Source organism: Aspergillus foveolatus, assembly GCF_047715535.1.
Source record: "Aspergillus foveolatus strain CBS 279.81 unplaced genomic scaffold BDW70scaffold_27, whole genome shotgun sequence".
In the NCBI taxonomy this organism is placed as follows: Eukaryota; Fungi; Ascomycota; class Eurotiomycetes; order Eurotiales; family Aspergillaceae; genus Aspergillus; species Aspergillus foveolatus.
In genome coordinates this window covers 69518-97105 of record NW_027396091.1, presented here as the reverse complement: position 1 = coordinate 97105, position 27588 = coordinate 69518, and the positions used below count along the sequence as shown (strand labels likewise).

The 27588-nt window shown below is 50.9% G+C and overlaps 11 protein-coding genes across 11 annotated transcripts; 7 read left to right on the top strand and 4 right to left on the bottom strand.

The window, feature by feature from the left end:
* Window positions 1-96: 96 nt before the first annotated feature.
* Window positions 97-2267, top strand: mpkA (mitogen-activated serine/threonine-protein kinase SLT2). The gene is made up of 6 exons (XM_073736975.1): window positions 97-183; window positions 242-653; window positions 812-944; window positions 1000-1066; window positions 1126-1440; window positions 1491-2267. Exons 2-6 carry the CDS (start codon window positions 535-537, stop codon window positions 2111-2113), a joined length of 1257 nt encoding a protein of 418 aa, XP_073595520.1. The 5' UTR covers window positions 97-183; window positions 242-534; the 3' UTR covers window positions 2114-2267.
* A 129-nt stretch (window positions 2268-2396) lies between these two features.
* BDW70DRAFT_150616 (cytochrome P450) lies at window positions 2397-4110 on the bottom strand (the record flags this gene model as incomplete). Its single annotated transcript, XM_073739182.1, has 4 exons — window positions 2397-2501; window positions 2554-3443; window positions 3493-3733; window positions 3796-4110. 4 exons carry the CDS (start codon window positions 4108-4110, stop codon window positions 2397-2399), a joined length of 1551 nt encoding a protein of 516 aa, XP_073595519.1.
* Window positions 4111-4847: 737 nt separating this feature from the next.
* BDW70DRAFT_150615 (uncharacterized protein) lies at window positions 4848-6173 on the top strand (the record flags this gene model as incomplete). The annotated part of the gene is made up of 4 exons (XM_073739181.1): window positions 4848-5030; window positions 5089-5464; window positions 5514-5624; window positions 5818-6173. 4 exons carry the CDS (start codon window positions 4848-4850, stop codon window positions 6171-6173), a joined length of 1026 nt encoding a protein of 341 aa, XP_073595518.1.
* Window positions 6174-7210: 1037 nt separating this feature from the next.
* On the bottom strand, window positions 7211-9302 carry BDW70DRAFT_137081 (glycosyltransferase family 31 protein). Its single transcript, XM_073736974.1, has one exon. It carries the CDS (start codon window positions 9197-9199, stop codon window positions 7619-7621), a length of 1581 nt encoding a protein of 526 aa, XP_073595517.1. The 5' UTR covers window positions 9200-9302; the 3' UTR covers window positions 7211-7618.
* Window positions 9303-9499: 197 nt separating this feature from the next.
* On the bottom strand, window positions 9500-12142 carry BDW70DRAFT_137079 (threonine--tRNA ligase THS1). The gene is made up of 5 exons (XM_073736973.1): window positions 11949-12142; window positions 11444-11885; window positions 11131-11395; window positions 10503-11078; window positions 9500-10452 (listed from the first exon to the last, which is right to left on the bottom strand). Exons 1-5 carry the CDS (start codon window positions 12007-12009, stop codon window positions 9628-9630), a joined length of 2169 nt encoding a protein of 722 aa, XP_073595516.1. The 5' UTR covers window positions 12010-12142; the 3' UTR covers window positions 9500-9627.
* A 61-nt stretch (window positions 12143-12203) lies between these two features.
* BDW70DRAFT_137078 (H/ACA ribonucleoprotein complex subunit GAR1/NAF1) lies at window positions 12204-13392 on the top strand. The gene is made up of 6 exons (XM_073736972.1): window positions 12204-12313; window positions 12382-12432; window positions 12490-12590; window positions 12647-12792; window positions 12848-12876; window positions 12934-13392. The coding sequence occupies exons 1-6, from the start codon at window positions 12247-12249 to the stop codon at window positions 13131-13133; spliced, it is 594 nt and encodes a 197-aa protein (XP_073595515.1). The 5' UTR covers window positions 12204-12246; the 3' UTR covers window positions 13134-13392.
* A 151-nt stretch (window positions 13393-13543) lies between these two features.
* On the top strand, window positions 13544-15296 carry BDW70DRAFT_137077 (CDP-diacylglycerol-serine O-phosphatidyltransferase). The gene is made up of 6 exons (XM_073736971.1): window positions 13544-13727; window positions 13784-13841; window positions 13900-13937; window positions 13996-14007; window positions 14063-14244; window positions 14298-15296. Exons 1-6 carry the CDS (start codon window positions 13649-13651, stop codon window positions 14664-14666), a joined length of 738 nt encoding a protein of 245 aa, XP_073595514.1. The 5' UTR covers window positions 13544-13648; the 3' UTR covers window positions 14667-15296.
* Window positions 15297-16687: 1391 nt separating this feature from the next.
* Window positions 16688-18935, top strand: BDW70DRAFT_137074 (uncharacterized protein). Its single transcript, XM_073736969.1, has 2 exons — window positions 16688-17646; window positions 17699-18935. The coding sequence occupies exons 1-2, from the start codon at window positions 17340-17342 to the stop codon at window positions 18232-18234; spliced, it is 843 nt and encodes a 280-aa protein (XP_073595512.1). The 5' UTR covers window positions 16688-17339; the 3' UTR covers window positions 18235-18935.
* BDW70DRAFT_137075 (uncharacterized protein) lies at window positions 18609-18873 on the top strand (the record flags this gene model as incomplete). The annotated part of the gene is made up of 1 exon (XM_073736970.1): window positions 18609-18873. A coding segment is annotated over exon 1 (227 nt), but the record flags the coding sequence as incomplete, so codon positions are not given.
* Window positions 18936-20792: 1857 nt separating the features above from the next.
* BDW70DRAFT_57114 (uncharacterized protein) lies at window positions 20793-22740 on the top strand. The gene is made up of 3 exons (XM_073744304.1): window positions 20793-21588; window positions 21641-21955; window positions 22020-22740. The coding sequence occupies exons 1-3, from the start codon at window positions 21042-21044 to the stop codon at window positions 22469-22471; spliced, it is 1314 nt and encodes a 437-aa protein (XP_073595511.1). The 5' UTR covers window positions 20793-21041; the 3' UTR covers window positions 22472-22740.
* A 304-nt stretch (window positions 22741-23044) lies between these two features.
* Window positions 23045-26290, bottom strand: BDW70DRAFT_160387 (uncharacterized protein; the record flags this gene model as incomplete). The annotated part of the gene is made up of 6 exons (XM_073740841.1): window positions 23045-23284; window positions 23368-23652; window positions 23706-23969; window positions 24343-24996; window positions 25069-25745; window positions 25813-26290. The coding sequence occupies 6 exons, from the start codon at window positions 26288-26290 to the stop codon at window positions 23045-23047; spliced, it is 2598 nt and encodes an 865-aa protein (XP_073595510.1).
* Window positions 26291-27588: the final 1298 nt, after the last annotated feature.

Below are 27588 nucleotides of genomic sequence, written 5' to 3'. Positions count from 1 at the left end.
CAGGAGCAACCACCCCACCCGCCTGAGGCCCTTTGTCCGCTGCTGCAGTTCCATCACCTTTAGCGCTTCCCTTCTGCCTCCAATTATCGACCGAGAGTCGACCCTGGGCTCTCCTCTTCTTCCCCTGAATGACTCTCGCTATTCAAATTTCTGCTTTGCGCATTCTTCCTAGAGCCTTTCATTGTAATGTTCCCTCACGGGTCTAGTCTCAGCCGCAGCCGCAAGAACTGACCATAGCTAGCTAGCAGCTCCGTGACACTGCGGGGCATCGAGCCGTCCACACCAGCGGACTCGACAGTCGCAATCGCGCTGCAGCCGCAATCCTAGACTCGACGCCTCAGCTCCTCCTTTAGGCGCTAAAAATCATCTTTTCGTCGTTCCATCCCTTTTTCCTGCGAGAACCATTCATCCGTTGAGCCCGCCCACTTTCACCGTTGTCGTTGACGTGTTTCGAATCTGATCGCTCTTTCACCACTGCCCTTCGCCGTTGCCGGTCGATCGTTTCGATTCGAATCTCAGTCTCACGCGCCCGGCATGTCTGATTTACAAGTACAGGGACGGAAGGTCTTTAAGGTCTTCAATCAGGACTTCATTGTTGATGACCGTTATACTGTCACCAAGGAGCTGGGTCAAGGTGCTTATGGCATTGTTTGGTATGTGCCTCTTTGGCATTCTGCTTTAAGCTTGAGTATCCTCAACCTCGTCGTTATCGTGGTAGTGCGGGGTAGTGTTGGATACAGCTACGTTCATAATCAAAGCAAGTAAACGGCATATATTGAACACAAGCACTGACGGATATTGTTTACCCTAGCGCCGCTACGAATGTCCAGACGGGGGAGGGCGTTGCCATCAAAAAGGTAACCAATGTCTTCAGCAAGAAGATTTTGGCCAAGCGCGCCCTTAGGGAGATCAAACTGCTCCAACACTTCAGAGGCCACCGCAATGTATGTCGTATCAGCGCCTTTCGCATACGGGACAATGAGGCTGACCTGGATGCAGATTACCTGTCTCTATGATATGGATATTCCCCGACCGGACAACTTCAATGAGACATATCTATACGAAGGTTAGAGCATTGGTAGCCTATAGGTCGCTCACTGGTTACTGATGCTCTCATTCTGCCAGAACTCATGGAGTGTGATTTAGCTGCTATTATTCGTTCCGGCCAGCCACTGACCGATGCGCACTACCAATCCTTCATATACCAAATCCTATGTGGACTCAAGTATATCCACTCCGCCAATGTCCTTCACAGAGATCTAAAGCCCGGAAACTTGCTGGTCAATGCGGACTGTGAGCTCAAGATTTGTGATTTTGGTCTGGCTCGTGGTTTCTCAATTGACCCTGAGGAGAACGCCGGTTACATGACTGAATATGTTGCGACAAGATGGTATCGTGCTCCGGAAATCATGTTAAGTTTCCAGAGCTACACAAAAGCTAGTATGTGCCTTCCGGCTGTTTCGAACTTTGACCAAACTGACTTGATGCAGTCGATGTGTGGTCCGTAGGTTGCATTCTGGCGGAGTTGTTAGGTGGCCGCCCCTTCTTCAAGGGTCGCGACTACGTCGACCAGCTCAACCAGATCTTGCATTACCTGGGCACTCCGAACGAAGAGACTCTGAGCCGCATTGGCTCACCACGTGCCCAGGAGTATGTGCGTAACTTGCCCTTTATGCCCAAGGTTCCCTTCCAGCGCCTGTTCCCGAACGCCAACCCCGACGCTCTCGATCTACTCGACCGCATGCTCGCCTTCGACCCTTCGTCGCGTATCTCGGTGGAAGAGGCTCTGGAACACCCATATCTTTCGATTTGGCACGACGCATCCGACGAGCCCAGCTGCCCCACCACCTTTGACTTCCACTTTGAGGTGGTTGACGATGTGCAGGAGATGCGCCGCATGATCTACGAGGAAGTCGTCCGTTTCCGCCAATCGGTACGCATGCCCCCGCAGGCGCAATCTCTCGCCCAACAACAGCAAATAGGCAACATCCCCATTCCCGAGCATCAGCAGGGAGTGTGGAGGCAAGAAGAGCCTAGGCCTCAAGAAGCAGGCGCCGTAGGCGGCAACCACAACGATCTGGAATCGTCCTTGCAGCGGGGGATGGATGCGTGATTAGTCAAGCGTCGGTATTTATTTATCCTAGAGAATCGCGGGGACGGTTTCCTAGACAACATGGCACATATATAGCTGCATGAGCAAAGTACAGATTACAGTTTCCACCTTGTCCGGTGTCTTGAATTTGATATTGGTTCTTTGCAGTGCTCTACTAGTGAGATAGGCCAGGCTTATGGTCTACTATCTGGGTTACAGTTTATAAGTAGAGTCACATGACAGGGATGTTCATAGTATATAAAAGCTCTCGACCCTCAACCTCCGTCCGTCCTTACCGAGAGTTTCACGCCGAGAGCTTCCGGCGAGTGATTATCATGGGCATGTTCTGTTGATACACAAACCAAGCATTTCGGTATGCCCACTCATGGTTTGGGTCAACTAGATGGAGCTGCCGAGTGTTAGCGATATGACAACCATCCCCAAAGAGCAAAATAGCTTACATCAAACGTCCTGTACAAAGTCGCAATCAGCTTCTTTATCTCCAATATGGCAAGGTATCGACCCATGCAGACCCGTGCGCCAGCTCCAAACACAAAGTCGCAGGTATCATGCATCCGTTTATGACGCTCTTGATACTCCTCATCACTCTCACCATCTCGTTTCAGCCACCGATCCGGCCGGAAAAAATCCGAGTCTTCACCAAAGATTGCATAGTCCCTGTTCGTGACAGCTGGGTTGATGCCCACCTTAGTTCCAGCGGGGATATACCGTTTATCAGGCAATGTATACCCGCCCTCCGGCGCGACACGCTCAAAGTTCATCGCAATTCCGGGATTGATCCGCATGCTCTCTCGAATAACGGCGTCGAGATAGGGTAGCTCGCGGATATCCTTCCACTGAGCGGGCATGGTTAAATTTGCAGCGGTCAGCTCTGCAACAAGCTTCTTGTATGCATCCGCGTTTTTGGCGAGGTAGTATACGGTTGCGCGCATAGTGGCGGACGAAGTGTCGCCTCCAGCGAGGATGCTCAGCATCAACCAGTTGACGATCTGGACATCGTCGACCACGTCCGGATGTGTCTTCTTGAGCTGGACGTACTTGTCTAGAGTGTGGTCGACGTTGCCAGGCTTAACCTTGTTCGAGTTGAGTTCGGCTTGGTACTCGGCAACTACCTTGAAGGCGTAGAGCACACCGGTCAATGTTGGCTTTGGTCCAATCCGGACGATGGGGTTTTTGTCGAGCAGGTGATCAATCCAGGGAATCTGCGAGACAGGGGCAAAATATATGAGACCCTTTGTTGAGTCGGTGATCAGGTTATCGACGTCCTTCTCCTGGTCGATGAAGCCGTAGTGCCGCCCGAAACTGAGGTTCGCTGTTACATCCCAAGCAACTGTGCCCACGTCAAACGTTTGTCATCCTAAGATGTTTGGTGCACTCACAGTACCCGATCCATTCATCAGCAGGACAGACCTCACCGCCACCAAACCTGGCAGCGAGCTTATCCACGAACTTATTCAGAGTTTCGTCGATAAGCGGCTCGTATTCGAGGACCTTGGTCATTTGCCACAAATGACGGATCGGAAGGATGTTTTGATTGTGCCATTTTTCGTCTTGCGTGTTGAAGAGGTTGGACACTCGTTGACCATTCAAAACAACGTCGTTGGGGCGGTACGCTTCGCTCTGCAATACAGCAAATTAATTGCCTAGTCTTATACATCACATTGGATGATGAGAGAGGGTACCTTTTTCCAGGGGTTTCTTGTGGAATAAATGACGCGGATCATGCTCGGGTCAGAGATGCTTAACGCATTTGGCCCTATCCGCACCACTGAACCATACTTGCGGTGCAGCTTGGTGTACGTGCGATCAATGTGGCCATCGAAGGCCTGCCATGCACGCCATATATCGGTGAACTTTGCGGGTAGAGGTCCGTCAAAGACCCTCAACGATGAGAAGAAGGCGTCCCAGATGAGTTTGGACAGCAGAAGGACCAAAAACACAGCAGGGATTTGCATCCACAGGCTGGCATTGGCACAGGTAAGAAGTACTCCTGTCATGCCGACGCTGTGCTGTGATTTGAAAGAAGGCGATGCTTGTCTGTCTAACGATCTTCGAGTGGCTGGTTTTTCGCTTCACAATCGCAGCGAGCAGGGATCATAAATTGGCTGAGTACGAAGGAGCCCCAAACCCGGGATGCTGACCTGTATAAAAAAGGCTTCAATCCTGCAGGTCATGGACGCAGGGACCTCGCGAGGGGCTCACCAGAGTTCTGGAAACAATGGCACTTCCAATTGGTCCCTCACATGTGCTGCCGAAAGTACGGGGCTTGAGTCCTTCAGAATACGGGAATATGGAGAAGAAGGATCCAACTTGCAGGACGCCATCGCCACCATCTGGATCTGAGCATCTGACACGACTAGACTGAGCGGTTAGTCTGACAGCTGCCAATTGGGCTAGTGCTAGCGGGTGCGGCCGGCCCTAGTTTGGCGTTCTGACTCGTCCATCCGCTATGTCGCATGCATGCCTGTCTGGCTCAGCACACCTGGCTGTGCTCCTTGGCCAATAGCCGTGTAGCGATGGCGTCCCGTAGTTCTGGTATCCCGTTTGAAGAAAGACAATAAGCACCTAATTGATCACATTTACGAACAATACTTGACTTTGGAAACTATGATCCGTCGTCTATCAATTCTGCCTCCTCCCCTATTGCTCAAGCTCTCTCGCTATATAAAGCATGTCTCGGTAAGTGCTGCTCAACTCCTTCGTCAAGGGGGCGTCACTCTTAATCTGATCCACAATGGCTAATCAACAACCGCAACCATCAGCCGAGTTCCTGGCAGAGACCCAGGGCCCAACAGTTAAGGCCGTGATGTGGTTGATGACGGGGATGGCTATGCTGTTCTTGGGTCTTCGCCTCTGTGTTCGACTTCATCTGAAGCGGATCTTTGGATGGGACGACGTGATTGCTGCTGTTGCCGTTGTACGTGCCTATGATTCGAGCTAAGTTTCATGCTGACCAGCTTCTTCTTCTCGCCTAGGCCTGCCTCATCGGCTACGCTGCAGTCTGTCATGCAGCAGCAGATATTGGACTGGGTCGGCACATTCAGTATGTCTCTGAGAAACCACAGAACCTCATCGGCGTGGCACGATACAGCAGCATCAGTCAGACGCTTGCTATTCTTGCCTGCGCCTTGGGGAAGACCTCGTTCGCTGTGACGCTGCTCCGGATCGTAATTCAGAAGTGGATGAACTGGTTGCTTTGGTTCATCATCATCACAATGAACATCGCGAACCTTCTTGCAGCACTGTTTGTTTTCCTGAAATGCAAGGACCCGAGGTCAAATTGGGACCCGAGCATTGTGTCGAAATGTTGGCCGGATTATGTGTTCACGAATTATTCGCTTTTCGTTGGAGGTAATTTGAATGCCTTTTTCTAATCTTACGGCGGACCTGACATTTCCAGCGTACTCTGGGCTGCAGGACTTCCTGCTGGCACTTCTCCCATGGACTATCGTGTGGAATCTCCAGATGAAGAGAAAGGAAAAGATGGGCGTTGCCTTCGCGATGAGTCTGGGTATTTTGTACGTTTTCTCACCAACATAACCACCTGAAGACCAACACTAAACTACGTTAAGTGCCGGTACAGCAGCGATCGTTAAAACAGCTTACCTCGTGAAACTCTCCGCAAGAGCCGACTTTACCTGTATGGTCTTCTCACACTAAACTGCTGATAATGCTAACCATAACCTACGGTGCAGGGGAGATAGTCCCCCTCCTCAACTGGGCCGCCGTGGAAGACAGTCTCACCATTATCGCCTCCTCGATCCCAACACTGAGACCCCTTCTATCAAAAATATTTCCTTCAACGACCTCGCAGGAAAGCTACAACATGCTCCCTCCACCACTGCCGAGTTACGAAAAGAAACGGAATATCCGCTTCGACACCTCTCTATACGCAACGCAGGTGGATCGCGATCGAGAAGTGACGGATACTCGCGATAACAGCAGCCAAACGATGATTCTACCGGTGACGAGGCCCAAGCCAAGTGCTGCGGATAATAAGAATCAGATCAATTTGACTACGGAAGTGTCTGTTTTGTACAAGTCGAATGATATGGTCTAGGGAACGCGTCAGTGGCATCACTTATTTCTGTTCGGGTTGATTTGAGTCAAACTGAGCTAATGTGCGGATGCGCTTCTCGTTACTCTCTATTTATATTTCGGGAATTTGCTGGATCGACTGCCTGGAGAGCTGGATAATAGCATTGCACTACCGCTGTCACGCCTGAGCCTGAGCTTGAGCTTGAGTTAGGAATGCACCTACGGCTACATACTAGGTGTCAATGCGATTTCGGGAACTATATCAATATTGTACAGCTGAAAGCCTGAAAGACTGAGAATGATGTATAGCAACCTCTCAAGAGCTGACTACTCTGATGGGATCCTACCTATCGTCTCCGTCGTCATTCAACGAAGTTCGACGAGGCTAGATCGTTTGCCCGGCTTACAAGCAGCTCGGTTGTCGACCTCTTGGTATTAAGAAGAAGAGGGGTCCAGGCTGTAACCTCGCATACTTACGATGCTGTTTGTATCAGATTTGCCATTATCAAGCTCACAATCCACAGTGGTCCTATGCGGCCGTCGAGAAATTACAATTCAATTGCTTCGTCCGACTTCTTCCCCTAGTATGATCTGTTTCATCAAGTTGACGGTCCACCCTGCCCATCTTTGTCTTGACCCTTTGTTGGTATATTTGTTCTGAGAATTCGTCACTACAGCTTCTGTGCCCTAGAAACTAAACGGTGGAAAAGCCAGTGGAGTGCGTTCCAGAGAGGGTTGAACTTGAAACGGCTTGCGGGCCGTGCGCCGTGGCCCGTGAGCTGGGTCCAGACTCGAGCCAAGATTAGGGCTATCCTAGGTTTTCAGTCCGTGCACTGCTCTTGAGTACTGAGTACGAGGGGGCCAGCGACAGACCAACACTCCGGCACCACCGCTGCATTGAGTTTACTGCATCCTTTATTCTATGGCCCGTGGCTGAAACTTTGAGTTTAGCCTGAAACTATTGGGGTCGTACATGTACTACGCAAGTACGTACTAAGGAGACTTTCCCTGAATTCCTCGATTTAGCGCCATTTGATCTTGGAATTTGGGCAGCTTAAAGTATAATGTGAGCTCTGACTTCGAGCAAGTCTAAGGTAGGAGTCCTTGACTGCATGTGGGGTTTGTTTTAAGCGAGGCCCGGAAGTCCGGGAGTGGATCGCTTATACTAGTCAGCTGTAGTTTGCAGCTGTTTATGACGGTACCCCCGAAGCAGGTCTTGATGCGGCAGCCGGTTTGTCTTTGGTGGTTATTAGGAGACCTTGAGTCTCGAGAACTACGTGGTCTTGAGGAGGAAGGAATTAGATGGAGGCCAATTGTAAGTACTGTGCAGAGAAATGAATGTATGAAACCAGAAGACTCTGAGTGCCATACGAACGACCATAAAATAGAGCCATAGGCACTTTACACTTGAGGGAGGATTATGTAGACCAAGTTTTGATACTCCGTGATATAAAGTAATAACACGGATTATTCCTCGACAACCGTCCAAGCAACCTCCAGGACCCGCGGAGGCGTCTCAGCCGTTGCATTAAACACATAGACCTGCCTCACCTCCTCTCTGCCTGCCTCCGTCTCCTCAGCAACACCTCTCAGATAGAATGAGACCTTATCCTCGTCTTTCCTCCGTAACGGCCCCAAACTATATGCAAATGGATCGTCACCCTTGTATTTACTCTTTTGCCATGTCTGCTCCATAGGTCGGGGCTCATTCCACAGCGTCCGATCCTGAATGACGCTGTACCCGTTAACAAGGAACCAGTCCTTCGTCTCTGACTTTGCTAGGTAAAACCTGCGAAGCAGGCACTCATCGCCGCAGATCCTCGCGACTTTCCCCATACCGACCATGTCCGCACTGAACCAGGATTTCCAGTGGTGCACAGACAACGGAAGGGGACGGCCGGACTCGAAAAATCCTGATGCGTCACCGCGCAGGTCCAGCTGGTAGAGACCGCGCTCCCATGTAAATTTTGCAGATGTATGTGCGTAGATGCAGGAGGCGAGCATGCGGTCGCCTTTATCTTTAAGGGACTGGCATGTTTCGAAGTAATGCTGTAGATCCTGCAAAAGGGGGATAGAGAGGAATATTCCTGCGCCGCCGTAAGCCATATATCCGGACCCCGAGAGGTGGGCGAGATCTTCTGTCATGGCGCCGATGTATTGCGGAACCGTGGCGTCGTAGGTCGCTAGCTGAGCGATAAGGTTCCGCATTGACATAAAGAATGTATCATCGTCTATTAAAACGGCCCACTGCGTCGGTTTTGTCGTTTTCGTCGTTGTCCCCGTGGGCGAAGGCTCATGGTACTGGTAAAGCACGCGTATGAGCGAGAAGTACCGATCCAGCCGGTCGTCTTCGGTCTGAGTGATCGTCAACCGGAGTTTCAGTTCCTCAGCACGGCTCTGAACCCGTGACCGTATTGAGGACCCTCCTTGTTCGACAACGGCGATAATATGTGCGTTTGTACCACCGGCCCAATGCGCGAATGCATCAAGCGAATCTTCCAACTTCTCCAGGGAGGTCGCGACACCGAAGATCATGTGTGAGGCATCGGGCCGGGGTTCGGCGGGTGGCGCCTGGATTATTATTGATGCCCTACAGTTTTCCTCTGGACGAAGATCTCGAGCATTGGTGGTATCGAGGTGGACAGTGCTGTAAGGCGGGATCTTGGTATCAAGGGAGTCGTCGAAGGAGGTGAAATTCTCGGTTCGCGAGACGCCGATGTTCAGTCGGGCATATTCGATCGTTGAGGCATTGTCCACATGGAGACGAAGAAAATTCAGGTCAATGAAGCAGGCGTTCTTGCTGTCGGCAGGTTCTGTGCCTGCGTCTGGGCTGCTGTCGCCTTCGCCAGCCTCCGCAATATTCTGGTCACCGGCACCGGATAAAGATAGTCCGGAATTGTGGGTTCGAATTCTCGCGGTACTGGAGTATGTGAGTATGATTAGACAGGTGAGCACGATTCCTGCTGCAGAGACAAGGAGCTTCCACGAGGAGAGTTTGTGGTGTTGAAGGGCGTGGAGGACGAGCAGGCGGAGGTGGTGGATGGCCATAATTCTGGTGGCATCACGCAATCACGATGCCGTCGCGCACTCCGGAGAAATGAGCTGGCTGATCAACGCAATCGCCGTTTCATGCCTTCTCCTTAACTAGCCTCCTGGTCACCGGATAACTATTCTTATCACTCCTTAGATTTTTTTTGGCATGAAAAGGGGATCAAACGAGGTCCACTATAATCATTGTGATTGGTAGGCCCTGGTTCAGCCAGGGCTCTCAGGGGGAAGCTAGTACTCTGCATGCCGGGCGTAGTGCAGATGTCTACGTAGAATGTATGTACAAATATGGCATGACTATTGATGCATACGCTGTATTTATGTGTAAAATATCTGTAATAGCTTCATACCTTCTCACTTTTCGCCACCAAATGAACACCAGCGCATAGGAATCGTATACCGTAGACAGTACCACAGCTGTAATGTGGCTACAGGGTGTTGAGCAGTCTGCGTTCCTTGCGCAGAGCTCGGAACTTCTGCCGGGCTTCCTCAAGAGGAACAACGACACCTCGGCTTTGAGATGATGTGTCGTCACGGTTGCGAATGTTGACAGAACGAGACTCCTTCTCTTCGGCACCGACAACGAGGATGAAGTTGTACTGCGCCAACTGACCGGTGCGGATCTTCTTCTGCAGCGTGTTTCCAGTGACATCAACATCGACATAGAGCTTGTCATCCTGCAGAATCTTTTGGACCTCCCGTGCATAGTCATTCACTGCCGGCATAACAGGTACAATCAAAACCTGGCGCGGGCTGATCCAGAACGGCCACTTGCCGCCAAAGTGCTCGGTGATGATACCCAAAAACCGCTCGAAACTGCCAATGATCGCGCGGTGAATGACAACGGGGCGGGCACGGCCGGGTGCGGGCTCGTTGGACTTGGGGTCAGCCTCCTTCTTCGCTTCCTCCTGGGTAGCCTGGGTCTTTTCGCCAGTCATGTACTCGAGCTTGAAGTTGAGGGGTGCCTGGTAGTCGAGTTGGATGGTGGCACACTGGAACTCTCTCTTGAGAGCATCAGCAATCGTAATGTCGATCTTAGGACCGTAGAAAGCACCATCTCCTTCGTCAATAGTCCAGTCGTCGCCCTTGAACTTGGTCATGGCCTTCTTGAGCTGCTCTTCGGCGTAGTTCCACGTCTCGAGCTCACCGAGATATTTTTCGGGACGAGTGGAAAGCTTGAGCTTAAAGGTGAAGCCGAACAGTCCATATATGGACTGCAGGAAGTCAAACAGTCCTTCGATTTCAGATTCAATCTGTCGGCGTCAGCAGGTCTCTGGGATACATTCTTTGCAAAGCATCTTACCTGATCATGGGTACAGAAAATGTGGGTATCGTCTTGCTGGAACTTTCGAACACGGGTGAGACCGTGAAGAGCACCGGACGCCTCGTTCCTGTGCAAAACACCAAAGTCCGCGATTCGCAGCGGAAGCTCTCGGTAGCTTCGCTCGCGGTGGCCGAAGAGCACAAAGTGACCCGGGCAGTTCATAGGCTTGAGAGCCCATTCCCTCTTTTCCACATCAAGCTTGAACATGTCGTCCTTGTAGTGAGCCCAGTGACCGGAGGTCTTCCAAATGCCGACGTCGTACATGTTGGGCGTCTGGACTTCTTGGTATCCTCGCTTGCGGTACTCGGAACGCAGGAGAGACTGGAGGGCGTTGAAGATTCTGACACCGTTGGGAAGCAGGAACGGGCATCCAGGCGACACGTCATCGAAAAAGAAAAGTTCTTGCTCCTTAGCGATCCTCAGGTGGTTGCGCTTTTCAGCCTCCTCAAGGAACTTGAGGTGCTCCGCCATCTGTTTCTTGTCGGGGAATGCGACACCACGAATCCGTTGTAGAGAGTCGTTGTTCTGGTCACCGAGGAAGTAGGCAGAGGAGTTCTGCTAGTGGTTAGCTTTGACGCCTTTAGGTTATTCGCTCAGTATCGCTGACCTGCATGATCTTGAAGGTCTTGACCTTGCCGGTGCTCTGGATATGGGGGCCCCTGCAGAGATCAACCAGGGTACCACATCGGTAAACGGTACTCTTCTCCCCAGTGACAAGTTTGTCGATGTAGTGAAGCTTGTACTTGCTGTACGCAAACATCTTCCGGAGATTCTCCTTGGTGACTTCCAATCGGTCGAAACTCTGCTTCTCTTTGAAAATCTTGTTGGCCCTGTTGTCAAGGGTCTTCCAGTCGGACTCTTTTACGACACGGCTGCCTAGATGTCAGTGACTGTAGCGAACGGACGAACGAGATGCGTACTTATCAGGCATAGCCATGTCGTAGAAGAAACCTTGTGGGGTAGGCGGGCCGTGGGAAAGCATACATCCGTACTCGCATTCGCAAGCTTCACCTAGACAGTGCGCGCTCGAATGCCAGAAAACTTCCCTTCCCTCAGGGTCGCTGAAAGGAACATACGACACTGTGCATTCTCCCTCCAATGGGCGGCCTAGATCCCAAAGCTGACCATCAACCTTTGCAATGACAATATCCGCGCTGATCTCCTTTGGGACGTGTTTCAGTAGCTGCGCTGGTGTGGTTTCCCAAGCCTTCGAGGGAATCGTGGTAGTGTTTCCGTCGCCGAGTTGAAGGGTGACATTGATTTCAGGGTGAGGCCTGTTCTTCAACTCCTCAAGATGCTCCTGCCATAACTTCTCAAACAGCTTGTTCCGCTCAATAATGAAGTCGGGGAGCGAGTCGCCGCCTACAAAAATCGACATAGTCAGGAGGGGTTCGAAGATTCAGCGGGGTAAGGAATACGACTCACTGGCCGGTTTAGCCTCAGCGGCGGGCCGAACAGGCAGATCTTTGGGACCATCAGAAGCCATAACTTCACCTCTCAGCTAGGAAAACAAGAATGATCAGAGGAAATGGGCGTTCTCGCGACGAGAGGTTCTTTTGATGTCCCAAGCCTCTAGAAAGTTGACTCAGATCTGTGAATCATACCTACCCGGAAGGCGGTGAGTCACTCGGCTAGCAACATTTTCCTTTTGAGGCTCCCGCCGTTTGAAAACTTCTCCGCTATCAGTCCGCACCAGGTCGACAAGAACAACCCCAACATCAAGATGTCATTTCGCGGAGGCGGTCGTGGCGGCTTTTCCGGTCGCGGTGGAGGCTTTGGTGGTCGTGGTGGTAAGCAATTGTCGCAATTGAAGACAGATATGTGTTTGACCAGAGCTAAATGAAATTTTTTTGGATAGGCGGCCGGGGAGGTTTCCAGCAGTCCTTTGGACCGCCAGACCAGGTGTTAGGTTAATATTCACATCGAAATTGGCTTGGAGGCATCGCCCGGCTAATTACAATTTTAGAGATGGGCACTTTCATGCACGCTTGTGAAGGCGAGATGGTTTGCGAATCGATCAACCCCAAGATCCCTTATTTCAACGCGCCCATCTACCTGGAGAACAAGGTACAAGACGAGCAATATGATTTGGAAACAATCTGACTAATGATTGCTTTCTATAGACACCCATTGGCAAGATTGACGAAGTTCTCGGCCCTATCAACCAAGTATACTTCACCATCAAGCCCCAAGAAGGGATCGTCGCAACGTCCTTCAAGCCCGGCGACAAGGTCTATATTGGTGGTGATAAGCTCCTTCCTATTGAGAAGTATGCGTCTTTTTGCCCTTGGGAGAAAACTAGCCCGGCTGACCAGCTATATCAGGTTCCTTCCCAAGCCCAAGCCTCCACCCGGTAAATATATCCATTCTGCAACATCGCATCTCACGGACTCTGCTAACAAGACAATAGGTGCCAAACCCAAGAAGGCAGTCGGAGCTCGTGGCGGCGGCCGTGGTGGCCGTGGTGGTGCTCGCGGCGGTGGTCCCCGTGGCCGCGGCGGTGCCCCCAGAGGCCGTGGTGCACCTCGTGGTGGAAGCTTCGGATTCCGCGGTGGTGCTGGCGGTAGGGGAGGTGGGCGAGGAGGGCCTCGCGGAGGCTTCCGGCGTTAGAACGTGACAGCCTCTCTGTCTTTGCCTCGTCCTGTCTTATTACGGCGTTATGGGAACACGGGAATTATGTCGATAATTTTGACCACGGTCATTTGAGAAAAATTGGTTTACATCTAGTCTTGAAATTTGTATGATCTGATCTTCTCCGCGGTGTTGCCGTGGCCTACGTTGTATACGAAATTGGCCCGCAATAATTACACGTGCTCAACGGCCAGCGGGCATTTCCAGTTTAAGCATAATCCAGTGTTGAACTAGAAGCGTTATTTTGTCAACTAGCACAAAGAAGCTTAGAACCTGCTTGCTGGCAGACGTGGCTGAGTGTGGCGCAGCGATGACGTCTAGTCGGACTGCTGAGAGCCTGAAAGAAGCGAGAGCCTGCACGTGCAAGCGTCAACACATCCTCCTTCGGACCGCAATTGCAGCCCAGTAATGCTTTCTACCTAAGCATCACCCATTTATATTACTTCCTAGCCCCTATTTTACCCTATAAACCCTCTTTTCTAGCTTTTCCTTGTATGAGCATGTCTCGAAGGACTTCAGCCATGCCCGCGAACTCGTCTTCAAATAGCGGTGTCTCAGCGTCTGCGGATGGAGGTATGCGAGGACTGGATAATGAGCCTTGCTCAGCAGACTGACAACGAGTTTATTAGGCCAAGAAAAGCAAAAGATGCTCTTGTCCTCAGATACTGGTCACTTCAGTATGGTTAGGTAGGCTTCAGCTTTTTTGACTGACGGCGGGCGCATGCTCACTCCGATCCTTATACAGGGCACTGCATCTAGCAGATCTTGTCACCGAGCTTAATGGTAAGAAACCGCGCCGGTTTATTTTACGTGGAGTGATTGCTCACTAACCTTATTCTAGGATTCTGCGGAGGCAAGTCGACTTCCTTGTTGAGATTCGTGCGAGCGGCTACTAACCCGTAAAACAGTAATGTCTGTCTTTTCGTCCCTTCGCTACTGCCTCGGTGATCCCCATGACTATGGTGCTATCTGGGCCGCTCTTGGATTTATGCCATTCGGGCTCTTCTTCGATTTCATGGACGGCAGGATCGCGAGGTGGAGGAAGAAGTCGTCTCTCATGGGGCAAGAACTGGATTCTCTCGCAGACCTGGTAAGGCAAAATACTTCTGTTAGTGGTTAACATGGCTAATCGACGGCATCTAGATTTCCTTCGGCATGGCTCCGGCCGCCGCTGCTTTTGCGCTTGGAATTCGAACCCCGCTCGACCACCTATTCCTCACGTTTTTCGTCCTCTGCGGCTTAACGCGCCTCGCCCGCTTCAATGTTACCGCTGCTGTCCTCCCGAAAGACAAGACAGGCAAGTCGAAGTACTTCGAGGGTACGCCTATCCCCACCACACTAAGCATAGTTGCGGTTATGGCCTACTGGGTGTCGCAAGAATGGATCTTGGAAGACATTCCGCTTGGCGTTGCTGCGCAGGGCACCGCGCTGGAGTTCCACCCGATTGTTCTGCTCTTTGTTCTCCACGGGTGCCTCATGGTCAGTAAGACCCTGCATATTCCGAAGCCATGAATAGCATAAGCACATGACGAGTTCCGTCCGCGAAACGCTTTCCTTAGAAAAGAGATGTATCATGAGCCACGCCTATATACGGGAGGGAAGGAGGGCAACAAAGGATTACGAGGCATTTCTTGGAGATAGGTAAACGTGGCCGGCGACGAATGGCATGATTTGCACGGATTCCTTTGGGATAGGCGGTTACTCTTGCGTTGTGTATATGTATTATTAACCCGAAAAGCATTATTATACCTAGGTACCAATCATGGCCTGTCTGGCTTCCATTGGGTATATAGATATTGCTCTTCTGCTCATCTCCACTTAGTATTATCAAACTTTCCCTGAAGCTCAACGTAGGCTCCTAAATATGGAGAGACCTTGGGCGCTGTTTTCTGGAATACTACCACCTCACTTCGAAGGGTTGCAACAGATGACCACTGGCTATTAGTCTTCCTGAAGCCCGATAGCCCCATGCAGCAGGTGAGAAAAAAAGTGATCTAGTTCAAGCTCTGTAAGTACCTGTGCAGCACTCGGTTGCCCTACCGTAGCGCAGAACAGCCCCAAGGTCAACACTACAAGCTGGATGTTGTTTCGGTTGGATTTGGGCACTCCGTCAGATCTTGGATCGGTGTTTGGTATCTTATCCCTTTTTTAATTCAGATGTAGCTCTGTAAAAGGCAGTTCACTTAGCCTCACCAGCTCCTATGCGTATTGGCAGAAGTGGTATGAGAATGGAAGCATGCTACCGACTCCAGACCTGCGAGCATTCCTTACACTGCAAATCCTGAAACTACCGAGACTGAGAGATGCGCACCATCGGGTGTTGATCGTTACTGTTACACCCGAATCTCTATTGCCAAGGCTGCCAGGAGCGGTGATTCTCAAGCCCTTGCAAGGGTCGGTTAGCTGCCTCAGAGTGTTTGCTTTGCAGGACTTAGTTTGTTCTGTCCAGCTTTGGGAGAATCGTGGATGAGCGTTAGGTCAACCCCGTAGAAACGGTGCGAGCGAGTGCTACATCACAGGCCCAGCTTAAGTGCATTACTCCATTGGCAGTGCTGATAAACGGCATAATTGAATGCGTATGATTTTGAAGGAAGTCGATGGTTCCAAAGTGTCACAGGATGAACTCATCGCTACTGGTTTCACGTGATTCTCTGTACCTGGCCTTTCCATGGCGCCGGTCGGAGATAGCCGCCCCAGTGAAATAGACCCATGGGTTCTCTTGCGAGTCAGTAACGATCATCCTCTGAGTACGAACCCCAGAGTTTCATCATTATTGCTACCTGAAAGATACTTCGGGGCGAAAGGTTAATACGCTTCTGCTTGGTTTGTCTCGCTAGAAGGTTTCCTAGTTTTTTAACTTGACCCTGGAGATTTCTGGAGTTCTGTGGGTGCTGCGTCAGTCAAGTGATCGGCGTTCAGAAGATGGTCCTTTCATTCAAGCTGCGCTCTATGACTGGGTGATGACTGGTGACGACTGGGTCAAGCGCGCATCATCTCCTTGTTATTGGTCTGCGATGCACATCAGGATTAAAAGGCAACTGAGGATTGAAGAGTTCAGCGACGCAGTTCCCATGATCATCGCCTCTTCGTGCTGGAACTTGTCTCTCGCATAAGTGGCGCTTCGGACGGGCATTGAGACATGACGTTGTGGTTTTCGCCAGAATCTGAGACCACGTAACTCTTTGTGACCTCGGCACCTTTTTTGCTGTTGTTAGCACAGGATAACCGAAAAATTACCTTTCGGGTAGTAGTACCAAAGAGGAAGGGTCCCTTGTCACCGCAGTTATTAGTGAAGGTACGGAGGAGTCAAGGCGAGACAAGGTCCCCCCTCCTTTCATTTCATTTCATCAAACGACGCTTGTCAGGGTCGCGCTATTTCTTATCTGGACTAGCTCCCCATTTACGACTAAACGGGCCGCATCCCAAAAGAGAAAGGTCACAACGATCCCTAAATATCCGGGGCCCTGATTGGACGAACGGCACTCGACGCGGGACGATAGTACGATTAGTCAGGCAGGGACACGATCACGGGCTGCAACTGTGCTCCGTCACTCCATTTCGATCATTTCAACCAGTCGCTCTCTTCTCTCTTTTCATCGATTCTCGCATCCTAGGGCTGATATTCATCAATCCCAAGGACACACTCGTTTCTCATACTGTCTAGTTTGGTTTCTCCCGAGCTTCTGTCGCGCTGCCCGTTTTCAGTCTCTCGTTTCGTCCCCTTGACCCCTGATTTGTTTTGATCCAGGGATCACTACGCCCGGTCGCCCTGAGGAGGATACTTGTTGCTTTGACCTTTTACCTTCATCTCTGTCGACTGACGAGCAAATTTAACAAGTCTATCGGCATACATCTCTCGTGATCCTTTCGACTGGACAAATTATCACGTCTCTGGCCGATTCTCAGCGACCGTTAATGGGCATCGACTCCAAGGGATACTGAAACACACTAAATCCCCGCCAGAGACCGGTTCTCCAGAAACCGACCACTCCGGATTTCCACGAAAACTCTACCAAGAAACTCCAACTCATTTCTCTCGCTATCTCGATCTTTTTTCTCGGTACCAATCTCACTTGAACGATTGATAGGGTTACGCCGGCCGTCCCATCTTTCGTTTAACAGTAATCGATTGCAACTAGTTGCACCTCGCTACTCGCTCCCTTTCAACCAATTCGCACGTCCAAAATGAGGTCGTTCACGCTATCCACAGTCTTTGCGACTGCCGCCCTCCTCGCCAGTAGCTCACCGGCTGCCGCTCAGGAACAAACATATATTGGCTGCTTCTCCAGCTCGAAGCCCCTGGAGGATCAGGGTAGCTACACCTACCAGAGTAACGGATACTGCATGAACCTCTGTTATGGAAAGAACAAGGCCGTCTTTGGTTTGTACAATGCAAACCACTGTCTCTGTGGCGATGAGATCCCTGCCAAATCGAGCATGGAAGATGATGATTCATGCAACAAGCCATGTGCTGCCTGGCCTATCGTCATGTGTAAGATTGTCTCTGACCTAAAGTGGTCAACAACAGCTAATGTGTCTCTCAGGTGGTGGATCGGATGCATACTCGGTTTATCTCACCGGCTATAAGGACAACGTTCCATACTATTCGGACAGTTCCTCTTCGACCACGTCCTCCTCGAACAGCAGCAGCACTTCTACAACTAGCGGTGATTCTACAACGACAAACGCGAATGGTGCTGTTGTGACCACCTCGAGTGTTAATGGACAACAGGAAATGGCCACTAGCACGACGTCGGCAGACAACGACTCAAGTAAGAAGGACGGACCTAATACTGCTGCCATCGCTGCGGGTGTGGTCATTGGTGTTGTGGGTCTGGCTGCTCTGATAGGTGCTGGCTTCTTCCTCTGGCGCTTCAAGAAGCGCCACCCAGCTGATCAGCGGATGCGCGAAATGAGCAACGTTGAACAATTCGGCAAACCCATGTCGCAAGACTCCATGTCTGACCATCGGTTTGATGGTGACTTTATGGCCCACAGGCGCCAGAGCAATGGTAGCATCGACGATGACCGAGATTTCTCTCGCCGGGTCTTGCAAGTCACGAATCCTGACCGGCACTAACCGTTGTGTCTACTACCCAGTATTTGCACCTCATGATATTCGGTTTGCACCTCCGGATTTACATTCACGAACTCAGCCTGTCTTAGCGGACAATATCACCTTCTCAGATAAGCTATCGAACCCGTCCCATAATTTCAAGCTCCGCCCATTCATCGTCTTCCACGAGTTTAAGATGACCTTGGAATTCCTCGCTAGACTCAACGCTAGATTGACAGAGCAACTTTGCCCCGGATTGCGGATGAGATTTTGGTATGAAGGCGTCTGGGCTGGTTGGCCTTCTTATTCTAATTCAAATTATTTCGTATCTATTCTGTTACCTGTATGTTCTTGAATTGAGAACCACATTTTTTCTCATGTCCTTTCTTGGTTCTCAATCTTGGCGTGCAAGCATGCAGTCCTGTGCACGCCTGGCTCCCAACAGGGATGCGCTTCGTTCAAATGGCACGCGGCATATAGTGAATCGTATCCTCCGTGTGCATGTCCTAAGCATCTCCCCTTCCTCTTCCCACCCACTCAACTACTATCAGACACATACTAGGCACGTCCCTGGTCTTCGTCAACAAAAAATCGAAAGCGTACACATTTGTCTAACCCACGGTGAAGTGTCCGATAGTGAATGAAACCTCTCCAGTCCACAGTTATAATACAAAACATATCACAAGTAATTACCCAGATCTATAGGCCTCTGCTAGGAAAGAGCCAGTACATACGACCATAGGGTGTGGAAAACAGGGCTTCCCGTCCGCTCAGCCGTACTTAAGCCACATATTCAACGCGGATAAAAGTGCAACGAGCCCTGAGTACGTTGCTGCTTCTAAGGGTTAGAGACGCTAAGCTTAGGGTGGGTGCAGGTGAGTTGGGTATGAGCAAGGTAAGTAAATCACCCACTTGAGTAAGTAGGGGGTGAGCAGGGTGTTTACTAAGATTTAGGCCATTAACGTAATCCACAAGCGAGCCGCGCACCCCGCTCAACCTTTCATACTGAAGTTATTCTAACTGTCATCATGACTCCAAAAAATGGCCAATCGCGTCAAGATTTGGCTGAGCAAGAGGGAGGATTACACTTGCAATTTTATCTTGTAAAAACAAGATTCCAAGTGTTCGTCGAGCAGCAGCAGTTTTTGATATCCCAGAGTTAACTCTCCATGGCCGACTTCGAGGATGCCAGTATCGCAAAGAACAACGCGCAAATAGATATAAGCTATCCGAAACCCAGGAGGAGGCATTAGTATAATAGATATAATCATTTGATAGCCGCGGAGCGCCCCCAACATATGTTCAGGTTAAGGAGATGGCAGATCTGCTTTGCGCGAAAGATCAGCTACAAGCAGGCAGAATGTAAGAACCCAAAAGTTATTAAAGCATATTTTGACCAGTTACAGAAGGTCCGAATACAGTATAGTATTGTGGATGATGATATCTACAACTTTGACGAAACAGGATTTGCCATGGGGATTGTGGCTACTGCAAAGGTTATATCACGACGCAAAGAAACTGGCAAAGCGCGCCTTGTACAGCCAGGTAATCAGGAATAGGTAACAACAATTAAATGCATCATGTCAAGTGGTTAGGTACTTCCTACAGCAACCATCTTTAAAGGAAGGCTTTATCTGGAGGGTTGGTACCAGGATAGCAAACTACCACCAGATTAGAGGATTAAAGTCAGCTCTAATGGCTGGACAACAGAAGAGATAGGCCTCTGATAGCTTCAAAAGGTCTTTATTCCATCATCACAGGCCCGTAAAGTCGGCTACTAATGTAACGGGCGTAGGTAGTATTGTTTTCAACTACCTGTCCTGTATGCACGAATATCACAAGCTTAAAGAAGAAAACAAAAGAAAGAAGCGCAAATGTCCTCCTCCTCTCTTTATCAACCTTTTCCAGTTGTACGTCAAGACTTTTCGGACCTGTATGCCGACGGGTCTCTTTACCGAAGCTGCGCGATGCAATTCCGAGGTTGTATATGATGTTGCAGAAACCCTATTTACATCTCTGGAACCATTCCTGGTTGAGGGCATGACCGACAACCAAGATCCAGGCCATAGCCTGTGACAATACCTTAATTATACCATAATATCCAGGTGTTTCTAGGGTTTACCAGATATTTTTAATACTTCATCTATAGATATGCTAAGATCACAAAACCCCTGTTAGATATGCTGAAAGGAGCACTCGACAATCAACAATTCGATAACCACGAATAACCAAAAGGTCTAAAGGGCTCCATCTTCAAGATAAGTCGGTGAGTTAGCCTAAACAATACCTGCGCAGGGAATGCTATCCGTCAAATATCCGGGCCTTGTTGTCTCGATAGGCTATCGTATCAAGCCCACTGCACGGACCCAAGATTCACAAGCGTTGAAACTTGGCAATTTTTCCCTCTGGCCTTAGGCGGTGGAAAGCTGGGGTTGTCAAAGTACTATCGACTGCATCATGAAGGAGACGTCATGAAGATGGTGCAGCTTGCGGAGACGGCGGCATCCAGGAAGCGATCATGTGATCCAGGCCTCAAGCCCCCATGCCACAATTGCCCACCAGCCTTCTTCCAGGGGTTGTGCGAGCAGTTCCCAAACTGTATCCTCACACACTTTTCGACCACGCCATGGCGCAACCGGCTCCCCGTCGAGCTATGGGCGCGGATTGCTTTCTACCTAAAGGATGACATTTCGTCTCTCCCCACATACGCAAGGGTCTGCCGTTAATGGTAGCTGGTATTTGAGCGGCTAATCTACCAGAACCTCCAGGTTGCCAGCGAGGGCTCTGAGGTGGAGATAGGGGTTATTCCTCTTTCGCTTTTCCGGTCCCTGATGTCTGGCTCCACGCAGTACCGACGGTCATTTCTCAACCGCTTGCAGTACACAATTACTACACCACACGATATCCAGGATTATCGGGCCATAAAGCTCGAGAACAGGCGCTACAGCGAGCGGAACCCTGTTAGAGACGCGAATGATCGGGCATTTAGTACGGCGATATGTTTGCTGTTTGAAATTCTCGAGCCTTGGGACGCCCATCTCAAGGTTACTTTGGCTATTTCTGTGCGCGGCCACGATGAAACGCTTGAGCCAGAAACGGAAGAGGCGGAAGATCTTATCCGGTGGCAGACTGTCCGAGACGGTGAACAGTGGGTTATCCCCCCGTACCACGCACGCTTTCCGGAAAAGGGTCCAGACATGCCCAGAGTCGCCTGCATCGACGAGCTACTGTTCGAGGACAACTATTTGTACCAGGGCGTATGGAGCGGCGCTGCATTGCAGCTCGCAGAGCATTGCGCCGCTTTGCAACGGCTGTATCTGGACTTGGAGGAGTGGGTGCGCCCAGACCACATCACCTACATTCGGGAACGGCGACAAGGTGTGACTTCTCTTTCGCGGTCGCAGATTGGTAATCGAGTTAACAATACTAGCGGTGGCATCTACCCTTCCAAGGCTCCCACCAACGCTCAGATCATTCGAGCTGAATGGTAACAGGGAAGAACCCTGGTCGAATATTCTTCCGGGCTTGGATCTCCTGGCAGGAAAAGATTTCGACGAATTGTCGCTGAACCTACGCAACCTGTCATTGACTCTTCGACATCTGAAGTTATCAGTGTCCGCCGTAGCGATGGACTTCCTTTTCCCCTTGGACGACAGCGGCGCCCCTACACCCGAAGCATCTGCCCTTCACTGGCCGTATCTAGAGTCCCTTACACTGGAGGCGCTCCCGATGTGTTTACCTTCTGGTACGAGTGCCCCTAGCTTCCAGAACACGGGATAAAAAGCTCTTCTAACGAAAACATGCTACAGGCGAATGGCTTTTCGATTACGAACGCGATCCGGACGAGGAGCAAGAAATCCCCGATCCAACAACGGGTCTCGCCATCTTCGACAACGAATTAATGCAAGAAGAAGCTGAATTTGTCCGCCACAAGATGCGGATTGAGTATTTTCACCGGCTCTTCATTTCGATTGGCCATGCAGCGCAGCGCATGCCTGCTATAAAAGCGATCGGGACCAGTATGGTCGAGACGCCCAGCACTAGCCTTGAATTCACCAGTGCCAGGGGGGCATGGGAGTTGGTAGGTACCAAGCCCACTTTGAGATTCAAGTCGCAGTCAGGGTATAAACCCGACGAACGTGTTGCAGCCGCGTGGAGGTTCAGTTTGGGCGATTTGGAGGTTGAGGATATGGGACCCGAGGATTTAATCCATGTGGTGGAGGCGAAAGTGACACTGGATCGTTTCCCTGCGGATGAATAGACAGCCACTGCCGCTGTATTTATGTATATAGCGTTTGAAGCCCTGTTGATCAGGCTTACTTAGTGACTCGGTTAGAGTATTTCAAAGATGGAGCTACAAAGCCTATCAAGCAGGAGATTTCTGGTCTTGAACTGTTCTAGATGGGCGATATGCCAATCGCGTGGCAATGCAGCGAGTCAGACCTTAGAACACCTACCTCAATCCTGATGATATGATCATCACTAATATATCCGCGATCCTACCGCGCCTGTAATCCACAGGACTATTATTCTATTGGCAATCGAAATCCTGTAAAGCACAGCTAATTGTCGCTACGGCTAGACTTTACTGCCTTCTTGATCACAACCTGCGGGCTCAGTGATACTGGATCAAACAGAGGAAGAGGAAACGCCAATGGTTAAAGCAACTTTAGGATGCTTAAGTGAACTGGGCTAACGCCTGTCCGAACGTTGACTCTGTTGGTGGCACAGAGAACAACCGATTGATACGAGAAAGTCGGTCAGCGGCGAGGTGCTGGCAGCCCATTTAATCGGCTGTGGTAGTATCTTCGAATTCTTTCGCTCACCCGCCCACTCACAGTTTGCGGCCATCATCCGCGCTAGCTTGTATCCATCTCATTGGGGTCAAAATCCCATTTGATGTCCAGTCTTTCAGCATCTGTACCTCGTTCCAGGCAATTTCAAATATTTCGACGATATTTGGGTTTTGCTGGATGGATTGCGCTGCGGCGAGGTGTTGTCCAGCCGGTGGACGCGGTCGATTCATGTCGTAGGCTTTCTTCGCCCACTCGTTCAGCCATTCCTTCACCTCTTCCTAAACCCGGCTGTGTTCGCTCCGCACGAATAGGTTCCAGTACACTGATAAGTCTTGCGGTTCATAGCTCCTAGCGTACCCACTAACCTATTCCGACAGTCAGCAGTAAAACCATACTCTCGGGCGAAACCAAAGGGGGGGTTTATCGTTCTCTGGATACTGGTCGGCCCATTGCCTTCAAGTTCCTCAAGCTTTTCCTTGACACGCCGAGCTTGTTTGGCTAGGATGATAGGGTTGGATTCGTACTCCGAGTAGTACTTCCACCCGAGAGTCTGCATTTTGATCGTCCGAGCCACATTGCTCCAGTCACGAGCTTGGAAGTAGTCCTCAATATAACTGGTATGATATGAGGCGACCCTTTTGTACCACTGATTTCATGTCAACACTGGCTGATCATCGCCAACGGGCTCTCGTGACCCACATTCATTTTTACCTGGCCATTGAGCCTCTGTTCCAACAGCACATATTCATCGTCGTGCTCCGTCATGCCAGGGTATGCAAGGCAGACGCGGGTGTTGGCTGGGTTCTTTGAATCCCACCACAGTTTCATGTACTCGCACCACGTAAGCTCGCTATCATCGGACGCCTTCGGGGAGCGGAAATATCGGGCATTCGGATTGGTGTACTTGGCTGCCCCTGTCCTGTCCGACCAACGGCAGGAGTATGTAATGAAAAACTGCTGAAGCTGCAATTGCACCATGGCACGTTAGCACTGAGCCTGCTTTAGGGCTGAGATGACTTACCGCCTGTCCCTCTAGAATGTGCTCGGCTGCGGTGGTTCATGGCAATTAGCAATGTATTCTATAAAGTGTACGCAAGACCTTACTCTCATATCTCCGGCCTCCATTTGAGCCCTTGTCGTATGGATTCGTGGGCGTTGAATCTTCGCAAGATCAAAGTTCTTGCAATTCAGATAATCGGCCGCGTCATAAGTGGCGACGTGCGGATACCTGGCAACCAGCGTGGTGGACGGTGGATTGTCGGGAAACCAGAGCAGGCCGCTTTTTTTGAACTCATGCCCTTTCCATCTGTCCTTCGTCTTTGGTAAATCGCAGTACCTCAGCTTCTTCGGCGCCCGTTGTTCCAGGACGTTGAATACGGGGGTGACTTTCGTTGTTATCGTGACTTGAATAGGCATTTTCCTCCTCCTCCTCAGCCCACGAAAGGTCTCTGCAGGACACCGGATGGTTGCGGTCGGTAGTATCTCTCAGGTCACAGTCAGGGTCCGTATCCCTATCGCTGTCTGGATTGGCACGGTAGTCTCCGGAGACAGAGACGGCGCAGGTCGCGGTGTCTGCGTCAGGAATCGGGGAGAGAGAAGCCCGCTCCTGCAGGCTCCGCCCAAGCAGCATATCAAAGGGGATGCAGCCGGAGAAGAGGCTCGTGGGCCCGTGAGGAAACAAGTTAGTGGCACCGTTTTTCCATCCAGGCAAGGCGCCCTCAATGGAGAGGTCCATGCCGATGTGCCCCTCGACATCCGCTTGCAGGCCATTCGTGCACTTCGTCGATAGGGCGAGGTCGAACCGGATGCTGGCGTCGGTACTCAGCTTGATTGAGGCGTTCACGAGAGTTTCGGTTGCAAAGTACACCTGGACGTCCACCTTGATGTTGGGCCAAAAGTGGAAGACTAGGCCACCGCCAACACGGGCTTCGATGTATCCTTGTCCCTCGATCGGACCGGGAGACCCTTGCAAGCTGTAGTCGCCCAGGCCCTCGGGCAGTTCATCGTCAAGCGAGCGTGGTAAGAAGTATCGGGATCCCTCATGTCAGAGTGTCATTTCTACTGTCGCTTGTGCCGAAACATATGCCTGGGCCTCCAATCGGACGTCCAGGTCGAAAGAAGGATTAATAGTGAAGATGCCTTTGAGATTCAGGTTCATTCCAAACGAATTGAATGGCCCAAGAGGGTGCCAGCCAGTATCAAAATGCAACAACGCCCTTGCGCGCAGTGCCGCTCCCACTCTTACCGACAGATCGTGCTGTGCGAACGCGGCGTAAGCTTCGGAAAAGTCGAATGTCCGTAGTGTACCTATCAGAGCTATCCCAAGGTCCATGGTCGTGTCGAGCTCTCCATACATGCGGGCCTCAGCGCTCACATTGTAGGCCGGATTGCCAGCACAGGTTGCTGAGGCCTCGAACAAACAACGGTGGAACTCGTAATGCTTCTTCAATCCCATCTTTTCCGCTTCTGCTTCGGCAGCCGTCTCGCCAAACACCTTCTTGAAATGGGCTAGCTTCGCAGATGGGTCAAGTTCCGACAGCCACCTCCGGTCAAGGTCCCGCCATGTCTCTCCCGATCGCTTGACGGGGGATGCGACGATCGTGTCCCAGTATGCCGGGTGGGTTGAAAGGTCAGCCCGGAAATTAATCCCACCACCGTCACGGCGCAGGTTCTTGAAGTCATAGTCATAGTGAAAGTCGTATACCACCGCGCCGGAGGGATATCGCTTGCGTAGGTGCCCTGGGAGCGTGTGGTTTGTTTGATTCTCCAAAATCTCACGGCACGCACGTAGCGGTCGGGACCACACCCTGCGGGCAAGCGGACAACTGTGCCTTCGACACCCCCCTTTCCGATATCAAGGCAATTGCTGGTGTCGCTGTCAGGGTGGAGGCAGATTGCACGGATCTTTTGCGTCTCGAAGTCTTCTTCTGCGGGACTGGGGTAGTCAAAAAGCTCGAGGTGGGAGCCATCCCGTTTGTCGAAGCTCTGCAGATCTTCTTCTTGCCAACCATAACGACCCAGGCAAATGGTTCGTCGTTTGGGTGTTCCCCGGTGACTCCACTGGCGAGCTCATCAGCATGCTCGTCAAAGACCATGGCAAATGTAGGACTGTAATCTGCCGGGATCGAGTTTGCGTCCGGAAACAGGTTCTCGAGAGGCACGGGGAAGAACGGGGAGCCTCCACTCAATGGAGGGTCACAGCAGAATGACGATCTATCCCCAAGCTCAGTGCAGCCGTCGGACTTTGCAGGAGGGCCACTATGCCCTCCGCGCCAGTCGTACATATACACTTGCCCCTATACGGTAGCAAGCTAGGTCAGCTGCACTGCTAGCGGCTGCACTCCGCCGTGGCATCGCAGTTGGACTGGCAGCCTTTGCCGCAATAAAGCTCTCCGTATCCACAGACGTTGTTTGGGCCACAGCACGCTTTGCTCTTGCATTGTCGGTCTGGGCCACAGGTATAGTCGTCTGCCCTGCGGGTAAATATATGCGTGGCACCATCGGAAGCAGGGGTCGAGTCAAAAGTTGAACGGGGAGCAGGATGATGCTTATGGTGGTGGTGATGGCCGTTGTGGGCCGACGCCGCGGTGCCTGATGGCAAAAGCAAGGAGGCCACCGCGGCCAGGTGAGCCAGCCCCAAACGCATGGCCAGGACACAGAAAAGGCAAAATGGTGCCTTGCTCTTCGCGGTATGCCACTCAGACGGATCGTCCAAACCTCGCTTTTCGTCAAAGTCTCGCAGATGTGGGCCGCCTATTTATTCGGCGCAGCCGCGGCTCTGTATTCATGTAGAATTCCTTTCGAGACCATCCCACACTACCCTACTAGCACAGGGTTAGACTTGTTAAACCCGACCCGCGAAACCCGCTCTAAGCCGCCCCAACCCGCCAAGAATTGGGTTGGTTTGGACCATCTAATAATCAGCAAGAGCGGGATTCGATACTTACACGGTCAGGACTTTGTCTGCCTTGTATAAAACTCCAAGCGGCTCTGCGGTACAGTTAGGGTTTTGCAGGAGGCGGCTAGCTACCTACATAGATGACAGGTACTTTCTATTGCTAGTTACCTTGGCGGTATCCGGATAGGGTCTCATTTTTCCCTCGAAGCCCGCCTGGCCAACGAACGTAGTAATGGGCTTTTGACAGGTATGCGTGAAAGTTAGAGGTGTGCGATTCCTTTCCATGCCACATCCAAGACCAAGAGCCTAGCCAGCGTAAATAGATAGGATTTAACGTCTGACTCAGTTATGCTTTGAGATTTAGGTAGACAAGTATGTATATACGGCCAGTCTAGGTGTGGCTGCCAGCTGTAATCTAATATAGTTATTATTTAAAGCAGTTAGTTGGTATATAAGGAATAATGAATCTGTAGGAGCAAGCTTTATCTATCAGTTCCTTTCAGATATCTTATTATCCTCTAATAATCAGAGAGCCGTAGTCGGAGTTCAGGGTTTTTTAAGAGAAGAAAGGGAGGGAAACGTCGAATTTTGTTCTCAGGGGGAGCATGAGATATGGATGGGTGAGACCTAGCTACGTGGGAGATTATAAAGCCTAGTATATACGAATAAAGTGGTCAAGATCAT

Coding starts and splice junctions, on each gene's coding strand:
- mpkA (XM_073736975.1), top strand. CDS start 535: ATGTCTGATTTACAAGTACAGGGACGGAAGGTCTTTAAGGTCTTCAAT. Junction 945..999: donor ACTTCAGAGGCCACCGCAAT/GTATGTCGTATC, acceptor ACCTGGATGCAG/ATTACCTGTCTCTATGATAT. Junction 1,441..1,490: donor CCAGAGCTACACAAAAGCTA/GTATGTGCCTTC, acceptor GACTTGATGCAG/TCGATGTGTGGTCCGTAGGT.
- BDW70DRAFT_137081 (XM_073736974.1), bottom strand. CDS start 9,199: ATGGCCATCCACCACCTCCGCCTGCTCGTCCTCCACGCCCTTCAACAC.
- BDW70DRAFT_137079 (XM_073736973.1), bottom strand. CDS start 12,009: ATGGCTTCTGATGGTCCCAAAGATCTGCCTGTTCGGCCCGCCGCTGAG. Junction 11,886..11,948: donor CGCTGAGGCTAAACCGGCCA/GTGAGTCGTATT, acceptor CGATTTTTGTAG/GCGGCGACTCGCTCCCCGAC. Junction 11,079..11,130: donor AGACCTTCAAGATCATGCAG/GTCAGCGATACT, acceptor AACCACTAGCAG/AACTCCTCTGCCTACTTCCT.
- BDW70DRAFT_137078 (XM_073736972.1), top strand. CDS start 12,247: ATGTCATTTCGCGGAGGCGGTCGTGGCGGCTTTTCCGGTCGCGGTGGA. Junction 12,591..12,646: donor CCATCTACCTGGAGAACAAG/GTACAAGACGAG, acceptor TGCTTTCTATAG/ACACCCATTGGCAAGATTGA. Junction 12,793..12,847: donor AAGCTCCTTCCTATTGAGAA/GTATGCGTCTTT, acceptor CAGCTATATCAG/GTTCCTTCCCAAGCCCAAGC.
- BDW70DRAFT_137077 (XM_073736971.1), top strand. CDS start 13,649: ATGAGCATGTCTCGAAGGACTTCAGCCATGCCCGCGAACTCGTCTTCA. Junction 13,728..13,783: donor CTCAGCGTCTGCGGATGGAG/GTATGCGAGGAC, acceptor CGAGTTTATTAG/GCCAAGAAAAGCAAAAGATG. Junction 14,245..14,297: donor TGGATTCTCTCGCAGACCTG/GTAAGGCAAAAT, acceptor GACGGCATCTAG/ATTTCCTTCGGCATGGCTCC.
- BDW70DRAFT_137074 (XM_073736969.1), top strand. CDS start 17,340: ATGAGGTCGTTCACGCTATCCACAGTCTTTGCGACTGCCGCCCTCCTC. Junction 17,647..17,698: donor TGCCTGGCCTATCGTCATGT/GTAAGATTGTCT, acceptor TGTGTCTCTCAG/GTGGTGGATCGGATGCATAC.
- BDW70DRAFT_57114 (XM_073744304.1), top strand. CDS start 21,042: ATGTCTGGCTCCACGCAGTACCGACGGTCATTTCTCAACCGCTTGCAG. Junction 21,589..21,640: donor CATTCGGGAACGGCGACAAG/GTGTGACTTCTC, acceptor TAACAATACTAG/CGGTGGCATCTACCCTTCCA. Junction 21,956..22,019: donor CCCGATGTGTTTACCTTCTG/GTACGAGTGCCC, acceptor AACATGCTACAG/GCGAATGGCTTTTCGATTAC.